We start from the raw sequence: 13,082 nt of genomic DNA, 5'->3' as shown, positions 1-13,082 counted from the left end.
GCAGCCGAAAGCTCCAGCCTTGGGATGCTCATGAGCTTTGTTGGTGCAACTCTTGCTTTGGCTAACACAAGGCTACAGTGTACTTCATCCTTTCCATTCTTGTATCTGAGGTAGGAACATGCACCATAACCTATGTTACTGGCATCTGAAAAGTGATGCAGTTCCACCCTCACTATGTTGCCAAAATCTGGAGGATGGTAGCATCTGGGTATCGCTATTTCCTTTAGCCTGTGTAGATCCCTTTTCCATTGCTCCCACCGTGCATGTAGGCTATCGGGAAGCTGATCATCCCAACCTATGCCCATGCGGCACAGCTCCTGGAGAATACATTTACCACTCAGGATAAAGGGAGCGACAAGACCAAGAGGGTCGTAGAGGGAGGAAACAGCAGACAGGATACCACGACAAGTTGAGGGTTGATCCCTTTTGTCAATGTTGAAGCTGAAGGTGTCACTTTCTATTGACCACTGAATGCCAAGTACGTGACCCTCCGCTGTTGAATTCAGGCTAAGGTTGAGAGGTCCAGTGGTTACCGCCCTTTCTGAAGGTGCAACACCACATAGCGCCTCCACCTTGTTCGAGTTAAATTTGTGCAAGTGTAAACCTCCAGTCTTACACAGCTGTTGTGCATTGATAATCAGGTCTGTAGCTTCTGTGACTGATGGGACGCTAGTTAGTCCATCATCAACGTAAAAGTTCTTTTCAATGAAAGCAGCCGCCGAAGGATAATCGGCTTCGCATTGCTGTGCAAGATATTTAAGGCCGAAATTGGCACACCCTGGAGAGGAACCAGCACCGAAAAGGTGCACCGCCATTCTATACTCTTGGGGTTCTGTTTCCAGCTGACCGCCCTTCCACCATAGGTAGTTCCGCATGTTGGGTGGGACATTGAAAAAATGTTCCATCAGTTCTATGTCGCAGGTGATGGCTACTGCTTCCCTCCTAAAGCGGCAGAGAACTCCTACTAGAGAGTTTATCAGATCAGGGCCAGTCAATAAGGTGTCATTCAGAGAGATGCCCAGAAACTTGGCTGAACAGTCGAAGACCACCCTAAGTTTATCTGGTTTCCTAGGATGGTACACCCCATGATGTGGGATGTACCAAATTGTCTCTCCCTCATGTGCCGGGGGGGCTGGTTCTGCAACACCTTTGCTGATGGTTTCCTCCATGAATGCTGTGTAATGGTCATGGTACTGCCTGTTGGACCTTTTTTTTTTTTTTTTTTTTTTTTGTGTCCCGTTTGGATCTTTAGCCATCAGAATTGTTGTCTTAAGGCCAAGAAAGATGCCAAGCGGATTTATTTTACCAAGTGGATCATCATGGCCTTGCCATATTGGTCCATTTGATTGACCTTTATTATAATTATGAATTTATTTTATTTTCGGTTGCTACAAACGGGACAGACATGACTGGGGGATAGGACAGGGAGAAAGAATGAAAGAAAGAGAGGGAGAGAAAGAAAACCAAAGGGGAGAAGAGACGGTGAGAAAGGGGGGAAGAAAGAAAGAAAAACAAACAAAACACCTGGATCACCTGTATGGAGAAAAAAAAACAGAAGAGAAAGCAAACAAAAAAAAAGAGCAACATAATAAAATACAGCACCATCACAATAAACTAGCTAGCAGTAGATTACAGTAGATACTAAATATTAAACGATATTGTGCAGCACGCAAGATAGACAGCGCACAATGTGCTTTGAGGCAGCAGCCAAGAAACGTGTAGTCCGCGTCTGTGAACACCCGTGTGTACACCTGTGTGCATACCTGTGTGGATCAGCATTCTTGTATTCCAAAGGTTTCTCCATGTAACGATCTGCTAGGGAGTGTGGGGAGCCATAGCCCCGTCCACCAGGGTATGAAGCAGGTATGGAGGAGATCCAGGCCCCAGATATCCAGAGGCCCCAGAGTACAAGGACCCGAGGAGGACCACCAAAAGGGGGAGAACCGTGCCACCCTTCTGGGAAGAGCTGAGTAGAGCCCCAAACGAGAGGTCACCCAGCAGCTATGGAGCAGAGACCAGAGGGGGTTGCAGTGGCGTGCCCGCGGGCTCTGCCGGCAGCCAGCTGTGCCAGAGAGGACCGAGCTTCAGGCCCAGAGGCCAGAGGCCTGAGGGCATCCCACCCCCCAGAAGGGGCCCAGCCGGGCCACAGGCGCCAGGCCCCGCCAATCGGCCACCAGGAGTGAGCCGATACATACATGAGCGCCCAGCCCCAGACGACAAGGACCACCAACACACCAACGTCTGAGGGCATCAGCCACCGGCAGGGAGTGTGGTGAGGGGAGATAGGCCTCCGTACTTTGGAGGGCCTGAGATGTACCCAGAGAGGTTGAGTCTAAGACCCAACCTGACATATAGACACAGACGAACAGGCGCACGCGGACACAAACGTGCATTCCCACCCCATATGCACAACCAAATACTCGGCATTCACCCAACGTGTAGACAGACACAAATAGACACTGCACAGACAGTCGCACTCCCCAAACATACTCTATATCCCAAGTCCAGGTACCCCCGCCCTCAGAGGGGCAAGCCGCACCTAGACCCAGGAGATGTAACCCTTCTCTCTGGGGTGGAGGCAAGCGGACCACGTCCTTATCTGCAGTAGCAGGGAGGTCTGACGGCCAGCACCTCCTCCCAGCCCCCCAGCCCTGACGGCTAACAGAACCGGGGTGAGTGAAGACCTCAAATCTCACTACGCCCGCTCATATGTAGTGTTGCTGTGTGCTGTTCTAAAGTGCATTTAAAACTCAGGAGAGCATGGTACTTGCTTCCTCTCAGAGAGCAGCACGGCTCCTACCGAAAACCCTTAGTGTCTAAATGCATTTAAAATTGAGGGTAGGGCACCAGCGCCAGAGGTGGGTTGGAATACACCGACCATCCTCTGGATGCTGTAAAACGTGCCCACCCCCAAGGCCCTATATGTATGTGTTATGTGAGAGTGTGAGTAATGTGGATGTCTAGGTTGCAGAATAAAATTGAGGCACAGGCGGCCAGAAGGGGACAGAGGGGGAGTGCCTCCCCTGCACCCTGGTGACATACCTGCACCCCAAGCCCTGCTTGTGTGGGTGGGTGTGGTAGAGCGGGAATAGGGAGGCAGCTGAGGATGGGGAGGGAAGAAAGGGAGGGGCAAGCGGCCCCTCCCTGGGGCCAGCTCCCCCGCTGACCCCAGTAGGCACCCCTACACTCTGGAACCCACCAGGGCAAGGGGGCCCAGGCCCATCCGGACCGGGGCCCGCAGCAGCAGCACCGCCCAGCCCCACAGAGTCCGGGGCAGCCCACCTGACTACAATTGCCTGTTGGACCTTAACTTCCTCTTGAGGTGTTGCAAACGAGCTTCAGCCAGTCGCTTGTTGTTTGGCAGCATGGGTGGAGAGCTGCCCTTGAAAGGAAGTGGCATCTCATAGTGTCCATCCTTCCTTTTTGTGATTGTGCTGCCGAGGAGTTTTACAAAATGAACATCATCTTGAGAAACATATTTATCTTGATAGTTTCTTTCGCTGAAATCCATTTCTAGGACCTTTAACACATCATTGACCGGAGGCAATGGCATTTCCTTTACTGCCACTCTGTGCGCAAAGCTTTGATGTTCCTTTCTATCAAGATATGGATTTGCTGATCCTATGATGCTCCAGCCAAGCACGGTTCTTTGAGCAAATGGATGGTTTTCTGACCCTACAATGACTTCTAGAGGGGCCAGTGCTGATGGGCAATCATAGCCAATCAGCAATCCCACTTCACAGTCTTGAAGTGGCTGCAGCTTGTTTGCCAGTTGCCTCAGATGTGGCCACTGAAGTGCGGTGTCCTTTGTAGGAATGTGAGACTTATCGACTGGGATGAAATCCCTTGTGTATGCCTGGCGTAGCTGAACATGCGACTCACTATGGAGCCCACGAACTTGCAATCCACAAGCCACTTTACTAGCTATGACTGTGTCTACTGCTGTCATTGTACTGAGCTTTAATTGCACTGGCTGAGTCTTCACATTTAGTGCAGAGACCAGATCTCCCAAGATGAAAGTTGAATCGCTCTGTGTGTTGAGCAGAGCATATGTGAGAATCTCACTGCGGGGGTTCTTCTGCCAATGACACAAAAACTGGAACAATGCTAGACGTAGCTGAGGAGTATCTTGTCAATGTGTGTGACATGACATTGCGGACTTCCTTTGTCTCATTTCCTGCAGATGGTGAATCACTGTTTAACATTTCACTAGCTCCATCAATTCTCTCTATGTGCAAGCAAGTTGGATGATTTTGACCACATATAGTGCATGTGTACGGTGGCCCCTAGAGACAAAACACTTGCAAACTCCAAAACACATGCAAACTCCAAAACACATGCAAACTCCAAAACACTTGCAAACTCCAAAACACTTGCAAACTCCAAAACACATGCAAATTCCAAAACACAACGGAAGTGCTCCAGGACGCTAGGGGCAGTGTTGAGCTTTTGTTAACTAGTAACTACACAAGTCAGGAAGTACCACTGACCGGATTTGGGCTGTATCCCAATTCAGGGTCTGCAGCCTTAAAGGCCGCATTTTAAGGCCGATTATGTGACAGCGACACGACGAAGGCTGTCCCAATTCAAAGGCTGCTCGAAATGCGGCCCTCAAATGCGTCCTTAATTTCCCTGAATTTTAAGGATGGGTCGGTGTAGCCTTCATGGCCCAACATATCCCAGATTTCATAGTGCGGCGGTGGTGTGGATAATTTTGCCGAAAAAAAACGGCAGAAGCGGAGCCGCCGAAGAGTAAACTTTCAGAAGTAAGTACTGAATATTATGTCACTTATTTATGCGAAAATGTTTTTATAATGAAGAACATTAAAACATTACTGTAGGCCACATGTCGGGAAAGTTATGTGACATTAGCGATGTTTGTACTAACTTGGTTTTAAAGCCTTTACTTCAAAATATATGCCGTTCAATAGTTGACCTTAATCTTACAGAGAATGTGATGATTTTATGGATAATTAAAGTCAGTCATATATCCACAAACACAACAAGCTGAAAGTCAGTGATGCTGCTCGGTTTGCAGTCCTGAATATCACAGCACAAGCAGGATCTACTGCACTGTTAATGTTAGCTACACTGTTAAAAAAATCCATAAATTTAGGGGTCCCTTTACCGTGGATTTGCTACGGATTCGCTCCGTTTTGCGAAATACGGAAAGTTTGCTGTTGCGCAAGGCAGAATTTTCTCCCCCAGCCAGAATATTCTGACGCCATTACTTTCAGTGCGGTCAGTGCCTACCTAAATTTCTGCAAGTCACAAGGAAAGTTGGAAACAGGTTGGTTGTGTGGAATGAGAATGGAGTGCCACCTTGTTCCCCCTCGTACATTAAATTGGTCTCGATAGGCAGTTGGTAGTGGTGTGTATGTGAGTGGACGTTTGCTGCTAGCTGCGTTAGCATTAGCCAGCCGCCTGCGCTTCGTAAGTACGTCAAAAACCATTTTTTCCCTCCCTCTTACATGAAATTTGGTCTCGATAGTCAGTTGGTAGCCGTGTGTGTTTCATGGTAACATTTGAATGTGTGGGTTTTGCGTTATTTTGAAGCGTGGTTTGCCCAACTAAAGTTAACGTTAGCCCATAAGTTGGATGCGCGCGCTTGTGTGTGTGTGTGTGTGTGTGTAAATTAGCCACATGTGTGTATTGTTATAGCTCGCTGTGTTACGTTAGCATGCAACTGAACATGGTAATAATTAAAAGGGGTGATAGTTAAGTAGAATCAGATTTCATTGCAGAAAACATTGCAGCCCAAAGAGAGTGGCCCATGCAGCCCAACGCAGATTACTTATTTGAAGGTACCTGAAAAGTGAATGTGCTTCACTGTGCTGATATAAATTTATTGTTTTCATATTGATTCTGTTCTGATTCTGGCTATCCTTCAATTGGCAAATTCAATCTCTTAAAAATGTTGACTTGTAACATTTGTGGCTTTAATGCTCGGTCTTCGACTGATTACTTGAAACACTGCCGAACACACAGAAATAATAATAATGTATCTTTTTTATGTGGCCATAGGGATTGCAGAAGGAAGTTTAACACATACAGTAGCCTTGCTGTGCATATGTCACGAGCTCATGTAGACAGAAGGAGTACACAAACATGGAACCGTAATGTGTCTGTACAGTTAAGGTGCTTGTTTAATTTTTGCAGCAGTGAATATGATGATCTTAAAACTTTAAAGTGTCATTTGAGTGGTCACATAGATGAGGGTTTGACTGTAACATGTCCCTTTGATGGATGTTCTAAGACATTCAATGTAAAGTCATCCTTTTTAACGCATATTTCCAGATACCATAAAGGGTGGGATGTTACCAAGATAGCCCCAGTTCATATATGTGAACTAACAGAACGGTCTTTCCAAGGTGAAGGATCACATGTAGAACCTGAAGAACCTGAAAGTTTTAACATTGATGCAGAACAAAGTGATAATTTCTGCAGTGATGAAGTGAAAGACAACTTCACAGAGTCTTGCTCAGTTTTACTTGGGTTTACAGGCAAAATATTTGGTTCCAGCCTCCACAATAACAGAAATAGCAAATGAAATGAGAACTATAAGTGATATTCAACAGGAATATACTGTGGATGCACTAGCCTGTGAACTGGGGCAGTATGGTGTTCCAAAGGAGACTGTAACATCTCTTGGGAATAGTATATACGAGCAGAGCCCTATGCACAAGGCATTACATGAAAAGGGTCATTTAACTACGCAACACAAGAGGCTGAAATATTACAAGTCACACTATGACTATGTTGAACCTGTTGAAGTCTTTCTTGGACGCAATCGCAGTGGCCAGAAGAGGCACTATCATTACATCCCAATACTGGAAACCCTCAAAGTAATTCTGAAACAGCAAGGTTTAGATCAGCACAGTCCTAGTTCAAATTCTGAAGATGATGTACTGTGTGATGTCACTGATGGGTGGGCCATCAAATCCAATGCCATGTTTTCCTCAGACCCAGACAGTTTAAAGGTAATGCTCTTTCAGGATGCTTTTGAGGTGGCTAATCCACTCGGATCTGCCAAGACAAAGCATAAAGTATTGGCTGTCTACTTCACACTTGGAAATTTTCATCCACACCAACGATCAACTGTTGATCAGATACAGTTGGCATTACTCTGTGTAGAGAAAGATTGCAAATACTTTGGAATGGATAAGATTTTCAATAAGCTAGTGTCAGACTTGTGTGAGCTGGAGGAAAGGGGCATATCTTTCAATGGAAAAATATATAAAGGCACTGTTGCGTGCATAATGGGCGATAATCTGGGCTCCCACATGATTGGTGGCTTTACACAACATTTCAGCACAGCTCAATATTTCTGCAGATACTGTTTGGCAACAAAAAGTGAATTTCAGTCGAACCCTCTCACAGTTTTCACTCATAGAAATCCAGCTGATCATAATGAGACTGTGCGGTTTCTGGAAAGTAACGATGAAGTACACACTCATCACGGTGTTAAATGTGACAGTGTTTTCAACAAACTGTCCAACTTTCATGTGTGTCAGCCAGGCTTACCAGCTTGTTTAGCTCATGATCTGTTTGAGGGGGTAGTAGATTATGATTTGGCATTGTTTTTGCAGTTCTTAATCAGAACACAAAAGTGGTTCAGTTATGAGGTTCTTAATGAAAGAATCAAATCATTTCCTGGTGAAAGCAGCGACAAGCTAAACACTATTCCCACTACAGGAGCCAGGCTTGGAGGACATGCAGCCCAAAACAGGTGGCTTTTGAAATTCTTGCCTGTTTTGGTGCATGACACAATTGAAGATGCTGATAATGAAGTATGGGGACTTGTACTACTTCTGAGGGAGCTTGTTGAATTTGTCTGTGCACCTCGGCTCTCAGAGTTGCAGATTGCTTTTATGAAGGGACTGATTGAACTGTATGTGGAATTGAGGCAAAAGCTGTTTCCAAGAGTTCAACTTAGACCAAAACACCACTATCTGCTTCACTATGCACACTTGACTTTACAATTTGGCCCACTCATATATACTTGGACAATGCGCTTTGAATCAAAACATTCTTATTTTAAAAGGTGCATTAGGGCAAGTAAGAACTTCATAAATGTAACCAAGTCTCTGGCTGAACGGCACCAGTTGCTTCAGGCTTATCAGTCTTGTGGTACCTTGTTTCGTTCCCAGGTTCATGTCTCAGACTCAACACGGTTCTATCCAGAGCTCTATGACCAGAACATAAAGACAGTGGTTGGAGAATTTGATTTGAACTCAAGTAACTCAGTTGTCACAGAGAGTGTGCAGGTTAAAGGCATTACATATGCAAATGGAATGCTGGTCTTACTGAGCTACGCAAAAGGACTACTGCAGTTAGGACAAATAGCAAGCATTTTTGTAAAAAATGAAACTACTGTCCTACTTTTGCTTCGAGGGAAAACTGCCAGCTGGATACCTGAGCTTGGACTCTATGAACTTGATGAAAATGCTTCTGACCTGTTCAGTTGCCATGATTTGAATAAACTTGATGATTATCATCCACTTTATTCTTACCAGAGAGGTACTCGGTGGCTCATTCCTCTTAAACACACACCAACATGGAACTTGTGAAAAACTATGTCAAGAAAGCAATGCCATCGCTCAGTAGCGATCAGATGGATACACTCATGGCTAAACTGGAGGAATTAGGAGTTCTCTCTGTAGATGACCTGAGCCTTGTGGACCCGGAGGACATTAAAGACACTCTGCGATTCATTCAGTGCAAAAGATTCGTCAGAGCTGTCAAAGCATTGGAAGCAGGTGAGTTTTTGCCCCTCTGTTTTAATGCAAGTTTTCTGAAACTACAAATGTTTATTCCAAAAATGCAAAAAAAAAGTTGCCATCAGCTGTACATGGCAATAATTACTCTATAATTGGTTTTCATAATTAGGTCCATTTGTATTCCTGGTTGACCCAAACTGGACATTGAGGACCAATGTATTAATTTATTTGCAACAATTGTGATGTGTTTAATTTATGGAGATGTTTGTCATGTCATCCATAGATTCACAAACTCCACCGCAGTTCACCCGGCCTGGCCCCTCATCAACACCTGAACCACAGAGGTTTCAGCTGCCCTCAACACCACCTGAGACAGCCGACTCCCCATCCCAAGACACATATTCTGTACCATGGCACAAATTTCCCTCAAAAGTCATGGATGAGTTGCGTGAAAAAAAGTACATAATGGGGAAAGACAGACGAGAGATGGTTCGGATCGTCGCTGAAGATTACCTCCATAAACACCCAGGAAGACCTGGTAGACAAAAGCTGAGGGAACTCGCCAGTATGATTGTAGGACAATATCCTGCCTCCTTCAAGCTGACAGAGCCGTTTGGAAACAAACCTTTTGCAAAAGATGGTTCTGAAACTCTCTTTCGTCAGCTGGAACACAGAATTGAAAATATGAAGAGGCCACAAAGCTCACTGAAGAGGCAAGCAGGGGGTGAAAATTCAACAAAGAAAAGGCCCAGGAATTCAGATCTGTATGGATGTGTGGCGTGGGATCCAATCATTGAGGGGGCCGTGTGTAGAGAAGACCTGCTGTCTAAACGAGATGAGTTGAAACGTGCCTTTCAAACCCAGGATCTTCAGGTGGGTCTGCAATCATCCATTACAGATACAGAAAGCTTTATTAATCCTCGAAGGGCAATTCGGTTCCTACAGTCCACCATCTAGACATACAACCATTCACACAGCAATAGTATATAGCAGGAGTAATGCGATAAGGTCTGGGTCCAAGTACAATTTAGGACACATTGTGAAATTGTAGATCGTCTGTAGATCACTATGCCCATAGTCAATTGAAATTGATACCCTGTTTTATTATTTTAATTGGTTAGTTTGACTAACTGTTCGACTGTTTGTCTAACTGCCTCATATCTTTAGGAGTCATCTGTTCGAAAATTGATGACTGAAACATATCCCATTCAGCGTGAAATCCTCAACGATGATGATACCACTATTGCCGTTGTAAAGGACGAGTGGCCGTTCCTGTTTGAAGTTCCTCACCTGTTTGATCATGCATCTAAACTCCTTGGCTTCTCTGTACAAAACAAGCTGGCACAGGTGTGTTGTTATTGTTATTATTATGATTGTGCTGTGCTGCTCCATATGGAGAGAATTTTGTCTTTATTAATCAATCAAAAAAAGATTTGCAACCAAAAAGAGAGTTGAGACCAAAAAAGATAAACTGGCAACCAATCAAATAGAATAACTTGGATGAACAATCAAATGGAATAGATTTGAGACCAAAAATCAGGAAGTGACAACCAAAAAAGCAGGACATTTGAGATCAAAACAGAACAGGTTGCAAATGAAAATGAAATAATTCATTTTTATTTTTATTTTTTTCAAAATTCTCTCCATAGCTCCAAACGAAAATGAGTGTTAGTCTTATGTACTTGTACAAAATTAACACCTTGAACCTTGAACAGGAACTTTCCAAAAAAGAAAAGGGGATCAATGACTTCCTTGACTCCAAAGGGATGAAGACGGGCGAAGGTCCAATACAGCTCATCTGTGGCATTTCAAAATACTTCAAGGAAGACTCTTATAAACTCTTCCACAAAAAAGAGGTAGATGTTGTAGATTTTAAACTGTGTGCAAGATAATTATTTGCATCCAGTGGTGAACCAAGTAACCAACCACAGTAGGAAGTATAGATTCCCCTAATTGTGCTGCTGATATTCTCTATAAACTCTCTATCTATAAACTATTTACATTAATGTTTGTGCATAATGGCTACCTCTGTCTGATGAAGACACTAGCAGATAGTCAATTTGCCAGCAGGTTTGTGTGCACTGGAAACATTAATTCATGTATCATGTCTGTCACCAAAACAGATCTCTGCAGATCCTGAAGTCGAACTCCCAGTGACCCCATGCATCCTAATCAGAGGTTTGTAGTTAAATCTTTTTTTGTATCCCAGCAAGCTGTTGTTAGCTGTTGTTATAAGCTGTTGTTGTGTCATATTTATTAAAGAAATGTTTTGCTTGCCTTAAAATATAGGATTTTTTTTTTTTTGTAAATGGTACATGGTTTTTATCTGTGTTTAAGGTGACCAGCAATTCAAGATTGCTGTTGATGGGTTACTTGTCAATGACCACATCACCTCTCCCATTGTGGCCTTGAGCTACGTCTTCTCCATGTTTTATGTCTGCAACATCCAATACCCACCGGAGATGGCTTTTACTCTCGAATTCATGCAAAGGTAAGCACTCATTGTTTGGAAATACTTTGTAAATGTGACTTTGCCGTGCCTTTCTGCACCTGACCTGCTTTTTGTCAATCTACACTAAACCCGTTTGTCTGAGATGTACAAGCTCAAAATGTGTCGCCACATGCTGTGAGCTTTTAGATCAGCTGTTATTGGCTTATGATCCCCCTGAATATGGATTTGTTCGGAGATTTTGTAGCTCCCTGTTGAAGACTATTGTTGGAATAAATGTGTCATATCTTTTTAAAGGGCAGGTAACATGCTTTTTGCTTTAAATAGTGTCCTAAGTCAATCAATAACAAAACAAACATAACATGATTCTAGTTGGGAAATGGAGCAAAAACATATTTTTCTCAGAATGGTTTGTTGACACAAAATTCGTTTGAGCTATCTCTTTAAAACCATTAGCACCTGAGACCAGGTTATGTCAGTGGTGGTCAAACCTTTTCATGTCAAAGACACACAAACTGAAATTTATTTGGCTGCAGACCCCAAACTCAAAATATGTTGTTCCAGGGACCCCCCCCCCCCCCCCAAGGAAAGACTAAACATATTAATTTAAAAAATACTACATAGTGGATTCATGCCCAAATGTTAATACTTGTACTGATGTGTAACGTGCACTGAATGTCACAGTTTCTCCACTCCATGTTTGAATAACCCCCAGGACAGTCCGTGTTCAAATGTGCTGTTACACCTTTTGATAGGACAATGTCAACTGTGTTTTCTATCCCCTTCTGTGTTCTGTGCATTTATAATATCCCTGCATACACATTGAGGATGCATGCTGTCATGTGTTGGTGATAAGCAGACTTCTCGCCCTTGCAAACATTTCTGTATATGCGCAGTGTGAATGCATGTGTCTTGAAAAGACAAAGGAAGAGATAAGCTTAGCCACTGGCACCAGCACCACAACAACATTGGGTTCTAGACAGATGGTCAACTAGAATGATAGAGAGGTTCACACATAGGGGCATATTGAAGAAAACAAATGTAGGATTTTATTGAACTGCTCCACTCCTGTCAAGCCACACTACACGTGCAAACTTTGTCTGCATATCACTATTGTTTTTTTTTTTTTCCTCAGAGTTTTCTTTGGGGTCAATCCTGAGCGAGGCTCCAAGGCAGAGAAGAAGGGGAAGAAACGGCACTTCATTCCTCCACAGGTGTGCAAGCTGGTTTCTCAGCTGAAGGAATTTGAATGCAAGCAGAAGGAATCTGAATGGGCCATTTGAGCTGTTCTCAGAGCTCAGAAAATACCTTTTTGGACTGAATGTACACACACACACACACACACACACACACACACACACACACACACACACAAAGGCAAATCCAAAAACATGGGGCTTGGGAGTAGAAATACAGATTTTTACAGTATTAGGTGAGTTCAGATGTTTTAACTAGATGCCCACAACACACATGCAGCAGTTTCAAATCCCCCATGTTAAGGGGGAGGGAAGGTGGGCGATATTTGTCATTCCAGTTAAGCTTTTCCTGTCATTGTGGAATTGGAGGTGTAAGTTTTAATTTTTTTTTAGTTTTAAGTTGTTTTAAGAGTTTTAAAAATCTCTTTATGGCATGTTGCACAGTCATGCTTCTAAGGTCATGGTTGTCATTGCTGCACTGAAGTTTTATAGAAAAGTTGTATAATGTAATACTTCTAATGTTCTATTTGTTTTTTGTAGAAAGGTCAGTCACTGGTTGCAGAGCTCTGCCTGTCGGTGTGATATGTGGAGTTGGAGGTGTAGGTTTCTGCATCCTCCTGGAGGGGGCTCCTCATTTTGCACTGACAGGTGAGACAGCAACAGCAATGCTGGCAGTTTTATTGTCTTATTTTGTCATTGTCTTTAACAAATCAATTT

The 13,082-nt window shown here is 43.8% G+C and overlaps 1 protein-coding gene across 1 annotated transcript; it reads left to right on the top strand.

Moving 5' to 3' along the window:
• Nucleotides 1-8,517: 8,517 nt before the first annotated feature.
• Nucleotides 8,518-12,518, top strand: LOC146369588 (uncharacterized). The gene is made up of 7 exons (XM_084909222.1): nucleotides 8,518-8,759; nucleotides 9,004-9,593; nucleotides 9,888-10,067; nucleotides 10,436-10,576; nucleotides 10,844-10,898; nucleotides 11,058-11,211; nucleotides 12,305-12,518. The coding sequence occupies exons 1-7, from the start codon at nucleotides 8,558-8,560 to the stop codon at nucleotides 12,450-12,452; spliced, it is 1,470 nt and encodes a 489-aa protein (XP_084765348.1). The 5' UTR covers nucleotides 8,518-8,557; the 3' UTR covers nucleotides 12,453-12,518.
• The last annotated feature ends 564 nt before the right edge of the window (nucleotides 12,519-13,082 follow it).

Source organism: Perissodus microlepis, chromosome 17, assembly GCF_051167445.1.
Source record: "Perissodus microlepis isolate ML-2025 ecotype Zambia chromosome 17, ASM5116744v1, whole genome shotgun sequence".
NCBI classification, from domain to species: domain Eukaryota; kingdom Metazoa; phylum Chordata; class Actinopteri; order Cichliformes; family Cichlidae; genus Perissodus; species Perissodus microlepis.
Note: the sequence above shows the minus strand (reverse complement) of the source record. Positions and strands in the feature narration are given on the sequence as shown.